This window comes from Bombina bombina, chromosome 2, assembly GCF_027579735.1.
Source record: "Bombina bombina isolate aBomBom1 chromosome 2, aBomBom1.pri, whole genome shotgun sequence".
Classification (NCBI taxonomy): domain Eukaryota; kingdom Metazoa; phylum Chordata; class Amphibia; order Anura; family Bombinatoridae; genus Bombina; species Bombina bombina.
Window position 1 is genome coordinate 916,957,021 of NC_069500.1, and position 20,307 is coordinate 916,977,327.

A 20,307-nucleotide genomic window follows, 5' to 3' on the forward strand; every position below is an offset into this window, starting at 1 on the left:
TCGGCCATCAGTGGCTCAGTGCATGGAGATAATCGGTCTGATGGTGGCGGCAATGGACATCATTCCATTTGCTCGGTTCCACCTCAGACCTCTGCAGTTAAGCATGCTCAGGCAATGGAACGGAGATTATTTGGACTTGTCTCCTCGAATACTACTGGAGCGAGAGACAAGGGATTCTCTTCAATGGTGGTTGTCTCTGGATCATCTCTCCAAGGGAACCTGCTTTCGCAGACCATCTTGGGTGATTGTGACAACAGACGCCAGCCTTCTAGAGTGGGGAGTAGTCTGGGGCTCCCTAAAAGCTCAGGGAGTTTGGACTCAGAGTCTGTTCTTCCTATAAACATTCTGGAACTGAGAGCGATCTTCAATGCTCTTCTGCCCTGGCCCCAGTTAGCCTTGGTCCGGTTTATCAGTTTCTAGTCAGACAACATAACTTCAGTGGCTTACATCAATCATCAGGGAGGAACTAGGAGTTCCTTAGCGATGACAGAGGTAACCAAAATAATTCAGTGGGCGGAAACACACTCTTGCTTGTCAGTTGGAGATCCACATCCCAGGAGTGGACAACTGGGGGGCGGACTTCCTGAGCAGGCAGACCTTTCATCCGGGGGAGTGGGAACTCCATCTGGAAGTGTTTTCCAGCCTGATTCTCAAATGGGGTCAGCCGGAATTAGATCTCATGGCATCTCGACAGAATCCCAAGCTCCCAAGGTATGGGTCGAGATCCAGGGACCCCCAGACGGAACTGATAGATGCCCTGGCAGTTTCTTGGACCTTCAAGCTAGCATACATATTTCCTTTGTTTGCTCTTCTTCCTCGGGTTATTGCTCGAATCAAGCAGGAGAAGGCCTCAGTGATTCTCATTGCACCGTCTTGGCCCCGCAGGATTTGGTATGCAGATCTGGTGGACATGGCATCTCTGCCACCTTGGAGACTTCCTTTGAGGAAAGACCTTCTAATTCAAGGGCCCTTCCATCACCCAAATCTAGTTTCTCTGAAGCTGACTGCTTGGAGATTGAACGCTTAATTCTATTCAAGCAGAGTTTTTCTGACTCAGTCATAGAGACCATGATTCAGGCTCGTAAGCCTGTAACTAGAAAGATTTACAATAAGATATGGCGTAAATATCTATATTGGTGCGAATCCAAGGGCTACTCCTGGAGTATAGTCAGGATTCCTAGAATATTGTCTTTTCTCCAAGAGGGTTTGGAGAAAGGATTATCAACAAGCTCCCTAAAGCAGAGCTTTCCAAACTTTTCATGTGGTTGACACACTTTTTAGACCTACATCATTTCGCGACACAGTAATTCAGTTGTACTGGCAAACAGGAGGTTAAACTAACCTGTTTTAAGAGATACGGACACATATATAAATGATATAATAACGAAATGTATTTACAAGTAACAGTAAGTATGTGCAAGAATTAAAAAAAAGTTTAATAACACCAATAGCTACTTACTATTTTAATGGGATGTATGAGGTTGATGGGATGAACACAGTTTCTGAATATTTGGTGGAATATTAGACACTCGCATTTTTAAGCTTCCCCTTCCTATCCATATATCAAGAGCAGGGACAGCAATGCACTACTGGGAGCTAGTTGCAAAAACCCCCCCACTGACTTCAGCTCAGCGTTTAAGCTGCAGCCCTCAGAGCCCGGTGAGTGCGATTGACTACTGCCCGCGCTGCAAACACACTGCTGTCCCACTCACTGACTACACATGCAGTCACGAGCCAATTAAGGAGACTACACATGCAGTCACGAGCCAATTAAGGAGACTACAAGTGCAGTCAGGAGCCAATGTGCCGCCAAAGTCGCCAATGGGAATAGTTTCAGTTCCGACTGAGCTACGCCAATAGGTTAAGATGATCTGTGACCCCCTAGGTATCAATCACGTGTCAACCATGTGATATGCGTAGCAGGCAGGTGGAAAGTCAGAAACCAAAAAAAAATTTTTTAAAAATTAAAATTTAAAAAAAATTGTGCTGAAGCAGGGACACACCTACACACTGCTGCCGACACACTAGTGTGTCCCGACACACAGTTTGGAAAGCACTGCCCTAAAGGGTCAAATTTCTGCCTGGTCTATTTTATTACACAAACGTCTGGCAGATGTTCCATATGTGCAATTTTTTTGTCAGGCCTTGTTCAGGATCAGGCCTGTGTTAAAGCCAGTTACTCCTTCATGGAATCTTAATTTGGTCCTAAGAGTTCTTCAAGGGGCTCCGTTTGAGCCTATGCATTCCTTAGATATTAAGTTATCCTGGAAAGTTTTATTTCTTGTTGCTATTTCTTGTTGCTATTTCTTCTGCTCGCAGAGTATCAGAGCTTTCGGCATTGCAGTGCGAATCCCCTTACCTTATATTTCATTCAAATGAGGGAGTTTTACGTACTAAATTAGGATTTCTTCCTAAAGTTGTTTCTGATCGGAACATTAATCAGGAGGTTGTTGTTCCTTCCTTGTGTCCTAATCCTACTTCTCAGAAGGAACAGCTTGTGCACAATTTGGACGTGGTTCGTGCCTTAAAATTTTACCTGCAGGCGACTAAGGATTTTCGTCAGTCTTCTGCTTTGTTTGTGGTTTTCTCGGGAAAACGTAAGGGACAGAAAGCTACGGCTGCTTCTCTTTCTTTTTGGCTGAAGAGTATCATACGTTTTGCATATGAGACTGCTGGACAGCAACCTCCAAAGAGAGTTACGGCTCATTCCACGAGGGCTGTTGCCTCCTCATGGGCATTCAAAAATGAAGCTTCTGTGGAACAGATTTGCAAGGCTGCAACTTGGTCCTCTCAACACTTTTTTCAAAATTCTACAAATTTGACACTTTTGCCTCGGCTGAGTCTGCTTTTGGGAGAAAGATTCTTCAAGCAGTGGTGCCTTCCGTTTAGGTTCCTGTCTTGTCCCTCCCGTATCATCTGTGCACTCTAGCTTGGGTATTGATTCCCAATAGTAATTAAGATGATCCGTGGACTCCTTGTGTCATTAAAAAGAATATTTATGCTTACCCGATGATAAATTTATTTTTTGACACGATGAGTCCACGGCCCGCCCTGTGATTATAGACAAGTTTTATTATAAACTTCAGACACCTCTGCACCTTGTTACCTCCTTTCTCTCCTTTCTCTCCTTTACTTCGGTCGAATGACTGGGTTGGGAGGGAAGGTTGGTGATATTCAACAGCTTTGCTGTGGTGCTCTTTGCCTCCTCCTGCAGGGCAGGACTGGTATTCCCAATAGTAATTAAGATGATCCGTGGACTCATCGTGTCAAAAAAGAAATAAATTTATCAGGTATGCATAAATTTTCTTTTTATTCCAAGCGTGTGATGTTTCGGAGTAAACAAACTCCTTCCTCTGACAATCAAATGAGATACAAACAAAACTTAAATAGGCCCAAATAGCCCTCCCCAACCCATCTGCCAAGAAAGACAGCGTCTGCAAAATAAAAATAGCGTGTGAAAAGTAAATCTAATAAGTCAACAAAAATTTTATATAAGTGGTTTTATTAGATAAGGGACTCCCACCTCAGAGCTCACTAACATCAGAAAGAAAGAATAATACGAAGACATACAGTATTAAATAAAATATAACCAACACCCTCAACTTGGTTGATGTCGGACGTGTTCCCATTGGAGGATGTACACCCCCCTATCAGCTGGAGTTGCACATAAAATGTAATTCAACCCCTAGCAAAAACGTAAATCTTCAGATACAAACATCCCAACCCAAATAAAACTAAACTAATATGTGCAGCTAACTGCCTACAACTCTCATACTGATCTGTCTTTTCGTATTATTCTTTCTTTCTGATGTTTGTGAGCTCTGAGGTGGGAATCCCTTATCTATTATCACCATATATATTTACTTTGCACACGCTGTTTTTATTTTGGGCCATTTGGGCCTATTTAAGTTTTGTTTATATCTCATTTGATTGTCAGAGGAAGGAGTTTGTTTACTCCGGAACGTCACACGATTGGAATAAAATTCTTCTATTTAAGTTATTGTTGACTGAAGACCAGTGAGTGCTTTTTTGCTGTGCTTGGAATATATATATATATATATAATGTAGAGAAAATAACTCATTGTGTAAACCATTTACAAATCTAGACAAGTCAGAAGACTTGCTTTTACCCCAGAAACTCTTTGATTACACGGTTTCCAATGCAGCAAAGGATTTTGGGGGAGATATGCAAATGAGGTTCACAATGACATTGATTCAGACCAATCTAAGCTTAGAAGCTGTGTAATGCGGCGATGCTATGGTGTAAAGGGAAGTCAGCCTTAAAAAGCAGGCTAGAAGTAAAAAGTGAGTCATTGTGAACCTCATTTGCATATCTCACCCAGAATCCTTTGCTGCATTGGAAACAGTGTAATCAGAGAGTTTCTGGGGTAAAAGCAAGTCTTCTGACTTGTCTAGATTTGTAAATGGTTTACACAATGAGTTATTTTCTCTACATTTTAGATTTAGTGGAGGATTTAAACTCACTTTTCGCCTCCCCATATTTTAAATTTCTGAGATATATATATGTATATGTGTGTGTGTGTATGTGTATATATATATATATATATATATATATATATATATATATATATATATATATATATATATATATATATATATATATATATATATATATATATATATATATATATAAAATTTCCTCCAGTTGATTTAACAAACTGTTTTACCTAAAATTACAAATTTCGACATGCTTTGTTTTAAATCAAGACTATTTGATACTTTGCTATGGGTTTTAACATTTTGTAGAAATTTTGAATAGACAAATTGCAGTTAGAGTTAATTTTTTTTTTTTTTTTGTATGTGTGTGGGTTAGAGGTTTGTGTACCAATCCTTTGTTACACCAAGCTCAAATTTAAACTGTTGTGTATACATAAAATGTGTGATGTGGTTTGTTATTGCTTTTGAATTTGAAGTAATCTGCGTTTCATATAATTTGCTCGAGCATTAATTAATTATTGTGGAAAGGTTAGAGGAAGTAGTAAAGTTGCTTTGTATAAATTCTACCTCCCCAAATTGAATGCAACTCAATCAGCAATTATTCTGAAGCAACACAGTTTTTTAGAATCATATCTCTTAAAAGAACATTAAATGTTATTCCTCACCTCCCTCTATTTATGGACTCGCCAAATTTAAATCTCTCTCACTGCATTGCAGTGCTGATTTGTTTGCACATATGTAACAACTCTCCTTCAGATGCCTGCAGATCCAAAACGACAGCACCCATGATTATAGGGAGGTGCATTAATGGGACATTTAACTGCTGTGTACAACTACAGTTCCATGGTTTCTACTCACCATTTTATTGTTTTTCTCCTTGTTGAGTGCACGGCATCATTCCTTACTGTTGGGAAATACTGAACCTGGCCACTAGGAGGAGGCAAAGACACCCCAGCCAAAGGCTCAAATACTGCCCCCACTTCCCTCATATCCCAGTCATTCTTTGCCTTTCGTCACAGGAGGTTGGCAGAGATGTGTCAGAAGATAGAGTAGTTCCTTATGAGGGGTATCTGCCCTTCGAAATGGGACTGGAGTTTTAAGTAGTTTTGTCAGCCTCTCAGTGAGAGCATTGACGAATGTTAGTCTGGAGATGCAGGGAGAGTCTTTCTGTGAACCCATTCAGACTCATATTAACAGCTCTTAAGCAATCAGTGTTTTTCTGCCTGCTTCCATCATTCAAGTCAATGTCAGGAGCGATGCTACAAGACTGTCAAACTTGAGAAGCTGTGTTTTTTTGTTCCGCGGCATAGATTCCGGTAAGATTGTTTCATTTTTTTAGACACACATGATAACTCAATAAGACAGGGTCATAGTGTGGCTCCTTTTATCTGTATGGAATCAAGGGTTAATATCTCCGGTGGGGTATTCTTGAACAGGGGGATTAATCACTTAATTTATTTTATTATTATTATGCTGCGACATGTGCAAGATGAGACTCAGATGTTGGAATGTACAGGTTTTACTTTAGTTTTTGCAAGCTGCGCAGGCTGAAAGGGCTTGGCGCGCTTTTTCTTATAGCAGGGGCGGTCCTGCATTGTGCACCTCGTGACCGGGTGTGGTCACACTATTTACTTTTTCCTGACCGTGCGGTTTATCAGAGAAGACTGTTTCTCCGTTTTAGCCTGGGTCATAGGAGGTGGTGAGTGCCCCAGGCATTGGGGGTATAAAGGTGCCGTTTTCTATTATTACGCAATAGTCTGTTTTATAAGCGCAAGCTATCGAGGATTCTGATGCGTTAGAGGGTACTCCTTCTTTACCTAAGTCAGATACCTGTCTATATTGTGAGGAGGCCGTGGTATACCCGCCTACACAATTATGTTCCACATGCTTTGATAATGTAATGTTAAGTACCAATGAGCGTCCACCTCTGAGGAGTCCGTCCCGCGAGGTGCGCACCCTACAGTCATCTCCTAATACTCATGCAGCTTCCCGTAGCACTCCTAATCCTCCATCTGGAGGGGCCTTTTTACCGCCAGACTTTACTGAGCAGTTACAAACTGCAGTGTCTGCGGCCTTTAGTGCTTTACCTCGCCCTGCTAAGCGCAAACGAAAGGTCAAATATTGCTATCCTTCTCAGGGGTCATCTAGCTTATTGGATTTATCTGATACAAGATTATCTGTTGATGAAGACGTCTCTGATACTTCAGAGGAAGCTCTTTCTGTGTCGGAATCTGCTGTCTCTAAGCCTTCAGCTGCGGAGGAGCCAGACTTTAGATTTAGGATTGAACATGTACGCTTTCTACTAAAGGGAGTTTTGGCTACTTTAGAGGTCCCAGAGCCTAAATTGCCTGAGGAACATTTGATTCCTAAATTAGGGTCTACGAGGACAGGGTTGTAACACAGACTTTCCCGGTTCCCTTGAAGATGGCAAATATTATTAAAAGTTAATGGGAAAGGCTTTGTCCTTCTTTTTCCCCTTCTTCCTTTAAAAAATGATTCCCGGACTCTCAATTGGAGTTGTGGGGTTCTATCCCCAAGGTGGATGGCGCTATCTCCACACTTGCTAAGCGTACTACTATCCCGCTTGAGAGTTCGTCTTTTAAAGAGCCCATGGTTAAGAAAGATGTTTCAACATACAGGATATTTGTTTGAACCGGCAGCGGCAATTGCTGCGGTTTCTGGAGCGGCTACCTACTGGTGCAACTCCTTATCTCAGTTGATCAAGGTAGAGGGTCCCCTCAACGTAATCCAGGAAAGAATTAAGGCCTTAAGGGTGGCTAATTCTTTTATTTGTGATGCAAATATGCAGATTATTCGCCTTAATGCTAAGGCTTCAGGTTTTTCTGTTCAATCCCGCAGGGCACTCTGGCTGAAGTCCTGGTCTGCGGACATGACTTCAAAGTCAAAGTTCTTTCCCTCTCATTTAAGGGAAAGATTCTATTTGGTCCAAGAAAAACGAGAAGCCTTTCTAGGGAGTCATTGTACCAGTACCTCTTGCAGAAAAAGGGTCTGGGACACTACTCAAACCTTTTTTTGATCCCAAAGGAGGAGGGAACTTTCCGTCCGATTCTGGACCTCAAGTGCTTAAACAAATTCCTTTCAAGATGGAGACAATAAGGTCTATCCTTCCCTTAGTTTAGGAAGGGCAGTTTATGACCACAATAGACCTGAAGGATGCTTACCTTCACGTTCCAATACACAAGGAGCACTTCAAGTTCCTGAGGTTTGCGTTTCTGGACCAGCACTTTTAATGCACTTCTGTTTGGTCTAGCTACTGCTTCAAGAGTTTTTACGAAGGTTTGGGGGCTCTGCTTGCAGTGGCCAGAACCAGAGGTATAGCAGTAGCGCCATACTTGGACATTATTCTGGTTCAGGCACCATCCTTTCGTTTGGCAGAGGATCATTCGAAAACTCTTCTATTTCTTCTTCGATCTCATGGATGGAAGATAAACTTAGAAAAGAGTTCTCTTGTTCCCAGTACCAGGGTGGAATTCCTGGGTACTATAATAGACTCCATATTCATGAGGATATTCCTTACAGACCAGAGACATCACAAGCTGACTTCCGCTTGTCTTGCCCTCCAGACCTCCTTAAGGCCCTCTGTGGCTCGGTGTATGGAGGTGATTGGTCTCATGGTGTCCAGCATGGACATTGTTCCTTTTGAGAAGGTTCCATCTCAGACCCCTTCAGCTGTGCATGCTGAGACATTGGAATGGCGATCATTCGTATCTGTCTCAACAGATTTCTCTGGATAACCAGTCAAGAGAATCGCTCTCTTGGTGGCTCTGTCCAGATTACCTGTCCCAAGGGACATCCTTCTTAAGACCATCCTGGGAGATTGTGACTATGTATGCAAGTCTATTAGGATGTGGAGCTGTTTGGGTTGCCAAGAAGGCACAGGGCCTGTGGACTCTAGAGGAATCTCTCCTCCCGATCAACATTTTGGAACTTCAAGCGATCTTCAATGCTCTGAAGGCTTGGCCTCTTCTGGGTTCATCCCAGTTTATCAGATTCCAATCAGACAACATAACCTCGGAGGTTTACATCAACCATCAGGGGGGAACGAGGAGCTCTCTAGCAATGAGGGACGTTTCTCGGATTCTGGATTGGGCAGAGGCCCACAACTGCTCACTGTCAGTGATCCACATTCCGGGTGAGAACTGGGAAGCGGATTTCCTCAGCAGGCAATCATTTCATCCGGGGGAATGGTCCCTCAATCCCGAGATGTTTGCGGAGATTTGCGACAGATGGGGGATGCCAGAAATAGATCTCATGGCGTCCCCCGGCTCAATTCCAAGCTACCCAGATATGGGTTGTGGTCCAGGGATCCTCATGCGGAGCTAATAGATGCATTAGCAATGCCTTGGAGGTTCAACCTGATCTACATTTTTCCACCGTTACCACTTCTCCCTCGTGTAGTGGCTCGCATCAAGCAGGAGCAAGCATCAGTGATACTGATTGCTTCAATGTGGCCGCGAAGGACTTGGTTTTCAGACCTGGTGGGGATGTCCTCATCTCCTCCATGGAGGTTACCTTGTCGCAGGGATCTGCTGGAACAGGGTCCCTTTGTTCATCAAAATCTAGATTAGCTGACGCTGACTGTGTGGAGATTGAACGCTTAGTCCTTGCCAAGAGAGGTTTCTCTGAGGTTAGAGACGCTCTCATTGAGGCTCATAAGCCTGTAACTGGTCGCATCTACCATAAGGTGTGGAGAACGTGGCTTCGTCTGGCATATTGTCAAGACTGCCAAGATTCTTTCCTTTTTTCAGGAGGGTCTGGAGATGGGCCTTTCTGCCAATTCCCTGCAGGGACAGATTTTGGCCTTTTTTGTTTTGCTGCACAAGAGACTCTCTGAGCTCCCAGACGTGCAATCCTTCATTAAGGCTCTGATCAGGATCAGACCTGTGTTCAGATATGGCTCCTCCTTGGAGTTTGAATCTTGTTATTAAAACTCCAAGCCTATTCATTCGGTTGACATTAAATTGTTGTCCTGGAAGGTTCTTTTTCTATTGGCTATTGCGTCAGCACGTAGAGTTTGTGCGATGGCGGCCTTGCAATGTGAGCTTCCTTATCTAGTGTTTCACAAGGATAAGGCTGTCCTACGTACCCGCTTTGGTTTTCTTCCTAAGGTGGTGTCTGATCTTAACATCAATCAGGAAATTGTGGCTCCTTCCTTGTGTCCTAATCCTCCTTCTGCGAAGGAACCTTTACTTCATAATATAGATGTTGTTCGAGCTTTGAAGTTTTTTCTTTCAAGTTACTAAGGATTTTAGACAAACTTAGTTTGTTATCTACTCTGGGAAGCGTAAGGGTCTGAAGGCTTCTTCGACTTCCTTATCTTTTTGGTTGAGGAGTGTTATACACTTAGTTTAAGAGTCAGGGGGACTTAGACGACCTCAGAGGATTACGGCTCATTCCACTAGAGTGGTGGCTTCCTCTTGGGCCTTTAAAAACGAGGCCTCTATAGATCAGATTTGTAAGGCGGCTACCTGGTCCTCCTTAAATACTTTTTTAAAAATTCTACAAATTTTACGTTTTTGCTTCGGCTGAAGCAGCTTTTAAGGGAAAGGTTTTACAGGCTGTGGTGCCCTCAGATTAGTGTCCACCTTTTCCTTACCCCTCCCGTTATCATTCAGTGTCCTCTAGAGCTTAGGTATAGTTTTCCCAACAGTAAGGAATGATGCTGTGGACTCTCCTCATATTAAGAAGGAAAACATAAATTATGCTTACCTGATAATTTAATTTCCTTCTGTATGAGGAAAGTCCACGGCCCCCGCCCGTATACTTTGATGGGTGGACCAAAATTAGTTTTTTCTCTTCCGGCACCATTTATACCCTGATATTTCTCGTACTGTTCCTTGTTCCCTTGGCAGAATGACTGTGATATGAAGGAAGTGGGGAAAGTATTTGAGTCTTTGGCTGGGGTGTCTTTGCCTCCTCCTGGTGGCCAGGTTCAGTATTTCCCAAAAGTAAGGAATGATGCCGTGGACTCTCCTCATACAGAAGGAAATTAAATTATCAGGTAAGCATAATTAGTTTTTAACCATTTACAAATGCTGATTAGTAAAGTTCTTCATCTTCACACTGGGCACCACCATCTTGGAGTTGACTTTTTCTCACACCCTGTGACTGAAGCAGTGCACACTCACAGATCAGTCATATTGTTGTCTTCTTGACAAGCCTTAATGTACACTTCAGTTTAAAGTTTGAAACACACAGCAGGAGCTGTATGTTTTTCATTGGGTGCATTGTATTTTATTATTTCTCACATATTTTTTATATTTATGTAGCTTTAAAGCTTTGTGCAAAAAACTGCTGTTGTGCATGATAAACCAAATTGCAAGGTACAAGTTTTAAAAATTGATCTATGAAAGCTCACTGCTTCTATCAAAGGATGTGACAAGATGGCAGCACCCATTATAAAGATACAGAGCTTTAGCAACTGGTTTCTCTAATGGGGTAAAATGTAAAAGAATGGCTTTAAAGAGAGATGCAGGCACATTAAAAACCAATAGAATGTAGTAGTTGTACCCAGCAGTTTAATGCGCCTTTAAATGTATTTGAGATCATTGCAATTTTCTTCTTAAATGGAAAGAGTCAACAGCTGCATTCATTACTTTTGAGAAATAAGAACCTGGCCACCAGGAGGAGGCAAAGACAACCCAGCCAAAGGCTTAAATACTCCTCCCACTCCCCTCATTCCCCAGTCATTCTTTGCCTTTTGTCCCAGGAGGTTGGCAGCAAAGTGTCAGAATTTTTAATTTTTGTTTTTTGTCTCTTATGGAGGGTAGTACTCTTCGGCATGGGATCTGGTCATAGGAGGTGGGGAGTGCCCTAGCCATTGTGGGTGTCAGGTGCCGTTTTTGTTTTAAAACTTTAGTCCATATTGATATTTCCTCTATCCAGTTATGAAGGATTCTGATGCTGAGGCTGTGCTCATTTCAGATTCAGTTACAGATGATTCTGATACTGAGACTATTGTAATTTCAGATTCTGTGTCCGGTGATGACTCTTGATTGGCCTCGTTAACACAGGTTGACCTGTTTTGTTCTGTATGCCATATGAGAGCGCCTGGTTCCTCGGGCTCAGGGAATCAGTGGACTGATGAGCCATCTGTCTCTGGGGGCCCCGTCCTCCAAGAGGCGAGTTCCCTACCAATTCATACTTCTATATATGCGGGTAACCCAGTTTTTGGTTCCTCCATGCGGGGTGGCGTGTTCCTAACCGGGGGTTGCAGCACGTTTTAACTTCCTGATAATGTTAGCGATGGTCCGTCTGCAGAGTCCAGACGTTCATTTGAGATTGTGCTTGTGCCCTACTGTCCCTGGTCTTCCGCCTTGGGGTGGGCCTCTACAGTTCCATGTGGGTGTAACTATTCAGGAGTGTTGTGCCTTTTGTTACAGGATTGCGCGCCTTAGTGTGTTGCTTAGACATCTTTTTCAGTTATTGAATTACCCTATCGTTAACAGATATGGGGACTTGCAGTCTGATAATGCGAATGGTGCACCTCATTAGACATGTGGGGTTATCTCCTGTTTGTCATTTGTTTGAGATCTTTCCCAGGTTTTTGTAAGATAGGGCTCTGTTTGGCTGGTCCTGCAGGCATGCCTGTGTCTTTTGGGCGTTAACTTTTGGGTTACCTTATATTTTATTTTGTATTCCATGGGATGTCTTTTATTTGTGTTTGCTTCCTTCGGGAACCACCTGGGATCGATACTCTTTGTTACTTCTTCAGAAGTTGTTTGGACATGTTAGTCCTATGTTTAATAATGTCTGTTTTCCTGGGAGAATTTATGCAGCTTGCCGGTTAGGACCCTGAGTACAGTCTGGTCCTGTCAGGTTTCGTTTAGTTTTGTGGCTGTTCAGACACGTGGCGCTGTTTCGGCTGGAGAGGTAGTAGTGCTGAATGCTCAAGTTATCATTGTTTTTTTCTTCTTCAACTAAGCATTTGAGAGGACCTGTGAGTTCACGAGGCTGGAAAGGATTGTTTCAGTCCTTATAGCCTTCAGTCATGGATGACTGGGCAGGGGAGTGTTCCGCTGCGTCACTCTGACATCTGATTTCATCAGAACCAAGAGTTCCTCTTCCATGTGGGGGGCTGGCTGGCAGGCGTAGTGCCCCGTTGCCTCTGAGTGGTTTGGCCTTCAGTTTTTAGGCTCCTTAATGGACCTATGGGTCTTGATCCAACAGCTTGTATGAATAGCTGTCCAGCATGCGGAATGTTTTGTATTTTGAAACCTATTGCAGCTTTTGGCACCTTTAAAGGGTGCGTGTCAGCTGTTTCTAGTGTATCTAGATATGGCACTTACTCTAGGCCGCGTAAGGTCTGTCTGAGTTATGAGACCTTGGGTCTTCTTCCATTGTCCAGGGTGGGTTAGATCTCCTTTTGAGGATCTGTGTTCCCGGAAGTTGTTTGATTCCTGTGGGGACTTGTTTAGCTCAGATTTTCCCGAAGCTGGGAAGGTTTAGCACCAATTCTCTCTCCTGTGTCCTCTGCCTATGTGAAGGTGATGGGGAGACTAGCCCTGCTAGTAGGGTTTTGGGAACTTCGAGGTATCCCTTCTGCTGTCCTGTGGCCTTGTGAAGTCTCTTCATTTGACTTCTAGCCTTGCTCCTTGGAGAGTTAAACTTTATCTAGGGGAAGTTCCTTCATTTGGTCGGAGATTTCAAGTTCTCTGCGCTGTCTGGAATTTCTGGATATGCTCCATTCCTTTTGTCTGGCTTTTTTGGCCAGTTGGGTTGTTTAGTTTCAGGGTATAGTTGCCTGAACTATATTAGTTACCCGGACCTGTTTTTTCTTCCTGAGTCTTCCTATTTCTGGAGCTACGCTCCTGTCCCAGTTTTGGCTTATTGGATCTCAGGGCTGGTCGGGATGTTCCACAGTGGTGGGAACTGGGGCTATGTTCTTAATCCATCTACCTGACCGGGTCAGGGTTGGCCCGCTCTATCGGAGTATTTATTATTCCTTGCCACAGAGTAACCCATGTCATCTGGAGTTAGCTGGGTGGCTTGCGCCTCAAGAATGGTGGGTTCCTACCCAGCTGCTAGCGCTGGATTCCAGTCTTCTGGTGCGCCTTAGGGTTGCATTCCCCTGTTAGTTTGCCAGGGTACCCGTGGATTCTCTGTTGGCTGTGCCTCTGTAGGTGAACTTCTTGTGTGGGGGTCCTTTCTAGGACATTTGCCGGGGATTTTTTCTTCCCATTTAGCCGGTGGCCTCAGGCCTTGAGGACGGTTATTGCCCTTCCGGCCTCTTTCCTTTTTCTTTAAGGGTTAATTGCTTCATCGGGAGACTGAGTCCTTACTAGGGACCTCTCCTGGTCGGGAAGTGGAAGATGGACTTGGTTCCACCTGGAATCTTGCTGGTTCCATGCAGACTGTGGGGCATTGTTTTAAAAGATCCTTGGTTCTATGGCCTTGTCTGTTTTCAGAGTTGGGTTGTACTTGTACTCTGGGGGGATGGCTCTGCCATCTTTACGCTCGTTCCTGTACCAGTTTCCGGATTCTTTGTTCCCTGGTATTTGTGGCCCAGCTGAGTCTGCAGGTCAGGATGCCTGAGCAGTCTATAATTCACAGTATCCTTTGGGATCTGTGAGCATGCTGAGTCTATTCTGATAGCTCAGTTTGCTAGGAGACGGGTTTTCCTTTCTCCTTGCTCCTTTGACAGGAGATGTTTTCCTCTTCCTTCAGGTTCTGTGGGTAATGTCTGCTTCTCGGGGGGGAAACGATGGAGGCGTTCTTCCCCTTTTTAGGGACCTGTGAGTAGATCTGGCGGCTTAGGTTGCCTGGAGCGTGCCCTCTGTCAGGGGGTGGTTTTGAGCGGTCTGTTTCTTGATGACTGCTTCTTCTTCCTTGCAGCTAGCTGGACAGCTAGCTCAGTGTACTAATGCACTGTGGCTAATCTGCACTGTAGTGAACAGAGGGTTGCAAGTTCGATCCCCGGCAAGGTCTACTCAGCCTTCTTCCTTTCGAGGTTGATAAGATGAGCAGCGCCTTGAGTCCCTTAAGGGGGATTAGCTGTGCTTTACAAGAACATTCATGTTTTAGCTCCCTCTGTGTTCTCAAACTTGGGGTTTCGCCTGGGTCTATTACACGCTCTTTCATGATCGAATACTTGGGTATTCTATGGGCAGGCGCTGGGAGGACTTTGCCTCTTTAGTTGCGTTCCATGCTTGCAGGGCGTTGAGATGTCTTTTCGATCTTCGTGCCCGGTATTATCCCGGGTTTTGCCCGGTATAGGCGTGGAATCCTTCCCTATCCTGGGCCCACTCTTTGAGATGCTGTTTTTTGCATTGAGGGACTTTTCGGTTTCCTCGGTCATCCTTTGTCTTTTTCCCTTTGTGGATTTTGGCTGGTCAGTCGAGTCAGTTTTGCGGTCTCTAATTTGGCTCTGGACTGACTGCGAGTCAGTGTCACTGGGGCTTTTTCCTTTGAAATTTTTTTTTTCTCTGCTTCGCACAAAGACGGATTTTTTTATTGGGTAGAGGTTCAGGCCTGGTGCCCTCAGTATGGGCCGCCTATTTTACCCTCTTATCTTGGCATTCAATGTCCTCTATAGCTTGGGTATCGTTTTCCCAAAAGTAATGAATGCAGCTGTGGACCCTTTCCATTTAAGAAGAAAAACATAAATTATGCTTACCTGATAATTTCCTTTTCTTTTGATGGAAAGAGTCCACAGCTTCCCCCCGTCATTTTATGTCAGGTGTCCTTATTCTTCTTTTGGCACCTTTCACCCTGATATTTCTTCTACTGTTCCTTGTCCCTTGGCAAAATGACTGTGGGATGAGGGGAGTGGTAGAAGTATTTAAACCTTTGGCTGGGTTGTCTTTGCCTCCTCCTGGTGGCCAGGTTCTTATTTCCCAAAAGTAATGAATGCAGCTGTAGACTCTTTCCATCAGAAGAAAAGGAAATTATCAGGTAAGCATAATTTATGCTTTAAGTTCTGTGCTTATAGTCTACAAGTCCCGAAATCTTTTTTGTATGAAGGAGTATGGACAAAGGAGGATCTCCCAGAGTTATTAAATTCTATAGATTTTTTTGATCACTGGTTCCAAGCAACCAATATGGTTATTTATTATGCCTATTGGTTTTGGAAGTAAAAAAGTAGCTTGGTAGTATTTGTGCTTTGCATATTTGTTATATATAAGGTATTATTCACCTTTTTAAAAAACAGTTATTTTTCTCCAGAGGAGCTCATATTGATGTGCGGAACAAGAAAGGAAACACACCTCTTTGGCTTGCAGCAAACGGAGGTCACCTTGATGTTGTCCAGCTTCTTGTCCAGGCTGGTGCAGATGTAGATGCTGCTGACAACAGAAAGATAACTCCTCTCATGGCTGCATTTAGAAAGGTATTTCTCTTTATTTAATGTTTTTTCTTTAAAGGGATATACAACTGTCTGTTTTAAGATACATTGCATTATTAAAATAGAAAGATGTGGTGTGAGGTTATTTAAAGAGACATTAAACTAATGGCATGTATCAGCAAGTAAACTCTACATTGCAATGGAAATGTTTTATAATTGACCCCTTCATTTTGTTAGCAAATATTACTTTGCAAATCAAGATAAATCCAGAAATACACCACTTGAAAAAAAAAAAAACTGTTTGGAATCAATGTTCTAATATTCCTTTTGCTTTTAGTAGCATGATTAAAGTGACTTTATGTACTCAGACAAGCAGCTAAGAGTGCATTGTATTCAAAGCTGCTGTGAACACCCTATTAAATGAGCTAGGATGTGTGCAACCCCTACTCAGTTTCATTTATGCTGCCACCTCTAGTTTACATATTATTATAGCCAATACTTCAGTATTGACACTTTTATAGTTTGCGACAATCCATTTGTTGCATGTGGCCAACTTGTCAATTTTGCCATACTGCAGTATTGCAGAAGCACTTCTCTCAAAATTTTAAAGGGAGTTGAAAAGTCTAGTCCCTTTGAATAAGGCAAGGTGTTAGAATGCAAAACAGCATTTAGACATCGAGTCCTTATAACCAGTGTCATTTACCTGCTTTTACTTCTTGAATTTTCTTTTAATCGTTAATAATAAACTTTATCCAAAGCATATTGTTGCTTTTGAAAAATGTACTCAGTATCAGTCTTATTTGTTAATGAATCTATCAGGCTTTTTCTTTTTAATGACACTGTGAGTCCACGGATCATCTAATTACTATTGGGAATATCACTCCTGCCCAGCAGGAGGCGGCAAAGAGCATCAGAGCAAAGCTGTTAAATATCACCTCCCTTCCCTCCAACCCCAGTCATTCTCTTTGCCTATGTTAGCGCAAAGAAGTGGTAAAGTTTAGGTATTTGAAAGAAGATTCTTTCAGCAGTGCAAGATTGTTCTGCTTTGTCCTAGGGTGTAGCCAAGTCCATATCAGTCTCTTCAGTAGAGCAGTGGTGGCTTTTAAGCAATGGGAACTTGTGGGGTATAATCCTCACTGCGCCTCCCATGTATTTAATGCTGCCCTAACTTTGCAAGCCTGAGTAAGATTACTTAGTCTTTGTTTCTTCCACAGGTCCATGTGAGGGAACTGGCCTCTCAAACCTAGTGAGCTGCCTGGCAGAAGTCTAAAAATTAGGGATGCACCGAAATTTCGGCCACCGAAATTTTCGGCCGAAAATGGGCCTATCCCATTTCGGCCGAAAGAGGGGAAAATCGGCCGAAAATTGCATCTTCTATGTAAAAGTAAATTAACCCTTATGCCCCACGAAATCATCCCCTGGCAGACAGATATTTATCCCCCAAAGTGTCCTCCCCCGTGCCTCACCGACCGCTATAACCAGTTGCAAGCTGATCCTAAATTTAGCCCCGTGTGGCTGGGTTATTTCCAGGCCATATTCAAATGAACTACATGCCCCAGAATGCCTCGCGGTTAGAGGGGGTGCGGCACTGTGGGCTGGGCTGTTCACTCCCTGTCTTGAAGCAGAGCAGAGCGGCATGAGAAGGAACTTGCCGTGTCAGGTGACTTTTATGATACTTGCCTGTAGAGCCGTATAGTTACTTGTGGATCCTCCGGTCAGTGAGTGTGTGAAAGGCTAATACGTATATTTACCCGTATCTGGCTCCCTGTCTAACTGTGATTTTATTTGAAAAAGCAGCTCATTGAGTCCTGCAGGATGAGCTGCTTTTTCAAATAAAGTCACGATTAGACAGGGAGCCAGATAAGGGTAAATATATGTATGAGCCTTTCACACATTCACTGACAGGACGATCCGTTACAAGTAACTATATGGCTCTGCAGGCAAGTGTCATAAATTTCACCTGACACGGCAAGATTAGGAGACTTCTGTGTAAACAGAGCGGGCTGCAGCGTGGTGTCATTACAAGCAGCTGTCCCCTCCTCCTCCTTAGAACTGCATAACGAGCTGTTTGCCAGATAAGAGTGAATATAAACATGTAGGAGCCGTTTGCACACTGACAGAACTGTAATTGTTTGGGCTACAATCCACAAGCAGTACACTTGTAATACCATCTCCTGCATTCCTCTGTGTGCCTCAGTCCCATGTCTTAATTCTTAACCCCATGCTGCCTGCTGATTTAGGATTGTGTCAAAATGTTCAAAAGTATGTGTATAATATATATATATATATATATATATATACTGTGTGTGTGTATATATATATATATATATATATTATATATATATATTATATATTATATATATATATATATATATATATATATATATATATATATAATATATATATATATATAATATATATATATATATTATATATATATATATATATATATATATATATATATATATATATATTATATATATATATTATATATATATATAATAAAAAGTCTTATATTAATAATAACATTATAGAAAAAAACTTTTAAAATAATTTGGTGGAAAAAGTCATTTTCGGTTTCGGTTTCGGTTTTCGGCCAAGGGCATCCTGCATTTTCGGTTTCGGTTTCGGTCTAGAATTTTCATTTCGGTGCATCCCTACTAAAAATAAGTGCTGACTTTATTTCTTTCATGTAATTAGCAAGAGTTCATGAGCTAGTGACGTATGGGATATACATTCCTACCAGGAGGGGCAAAGTTTCCCAAACCTCAAAATGCCTATAAATACACCCCTCACCACACCCACAAATCAGTTTTACAAACTTTGCCTCCTGTGGAGGTGGTGAAGTAAGTTTGTGCTAGATTCTACGTTGATATGCGCTCCGCAGCAGGTTGGAGCCCGGTTTTCCTCTCAGCGTGCAGTGAATGTCAGAGGGATGTGAAGGGAGTGTTGCCTATTTAAATTCAATGATCTCCTTCTACGGGGTCTATTTCATAGGTTCTCTGTTATCGGTCGTAGAGATTCATCTCTTACCTCCCTTTTCAGATCGACGATATACTCTTATATATACCATTACCTCTACTGATTCTCGTTTCAGTACTGGTTTGGCTTTCTACTACATGTAGATGAGTGTCCTGGGGTAAGTAAGTCTTATTTTCTGTGACACTCTAAGCTATGGTTGGGCACTTTTATATAAAGTTCTAAATATATGTGTTTAAACATTTATTTGCCTTGATTCAGGATGTTCAACGTTCCTTATTTTCAGACAGTCAGTTTCATATTTGGGATAATGCATATGAATAATTCAATTTTTTCTTACCTTAAAATTTGACTTTTTTTCCTGTGGGCTGTTAGGCTCGCGGGGGCTGAAAATGCTTCATTTTATTGCGTCATTCTTGGCGCGGACTTTCTTGGCGCAAAATTTTTTCTTGTCATTTCCGGCGTCATACGTGTCGCCGGAAGTTGCGTCATTTTTTTGACTTTTTTGCACCAAGAAATGTCGGCATTACCGGAGCATTTAGGCGCCAAATAATGTGGGCGGCTTTTTTGGCGCTAAAAAATTTGAGCGTCATTGTTGTCTCCACAATATTTAAGTCTCATTATTTATTGCTTCTGGTTGCTAGAAGCTTGTTCATTGGCATTTTTTTCCCATTCCTGAAACTGTCATTTAAGGAATTTGATCAATTTTGCTTTATATGTTGTTTTTTCTATTACATATTGCAAGATGTCTCAGATGGACTCTGAATCAGAAGCCACTTCTGGAAAAACGCTTAACTGAGTTTCAGTTTTACCAAAGCTAAGTTCATTTATTTTAAATGTTATAAATGTTTATCTTTAGCTATGGTTTGTAATAAGTTATTATGTTATACTTTTACATGCGGCATCCATTAGTATTTATGCTTTATATATTTTCTTTTCTTGCAAGAAATATTTAGAAGACTTATAAGAAATATTTTTCTGATTCTATGTTAAAGGCTTTGTCTGACTTCGTGCCTTCTAATAAAATTTTTAGGTCTTTTTCACTTTTTTTAATTATTGAAGTTTCAAATGACCAACAACATACTGATTTATCCTTCTCTGATGATGTTTTTTTCTCTTTCAGAAATTTTCTTCATCAGATATTGACACTAACAAATCTACTTTTTTATTATTTTTCTATTATTAAAGTACATTTGTTCTTTGTTGAAAAGGTGTTGATTATTTTGGATATTAAGGTAACTAGTTCTTTAAGACTAGCTGACATTATTTCTGCCTATTTATTTCTTCTGTGTTTTCAGAGGTTTTCTTTCCAATTCCCTATACTAGGGAATGGAATAGGCTGAGAATTTTCTATTATTCCTTCTTCAAAGGTTTTAAACTATATTCTTTGCCAGCAGTTAAACTCAATTTGGAGGGTTCTCCAATTTATTGGGGCTATCTCTATTTCTACTAATTATGCTATTGTTTCTATAGCAAAATAGTATTTATTTTCCTTTAGATAGTTGTATCTTATTTATGGAAAATTATTTAGTTTCAGGTACTTTTCTTGGTCCTGTGATTTATTTGGA

The 20,307-nt window shown here is 42.0% G+C and overlaps 1 protein-coding gene across 4 annotated transcripts in view; it reads left to right on the plus strand.

Annotated features, from left to right (window-relative positions):
• ANKRD17 (ankyrin repeat domain 17) overlaps positions 1-20,307 on the plus strand; it is a 584,488-nt gene that overhangs the window by 357,200 nt on the left and 206,981 nt on the right. For all 4 annotated transcript variants that reach the window (XM_053703322.1, XM_053703325.1, XM_053703327.1 and 1 more), the window contains one exon: positions 15,643-15,805. In XM_053703322.1, coding sequence (XP_053559297.1) covers positions 15,643-15,805 — 163 coding nt within the window. The remainder of the gene's footprint in view (positions 1-15,642; positions 15,806-20,307) is intronic.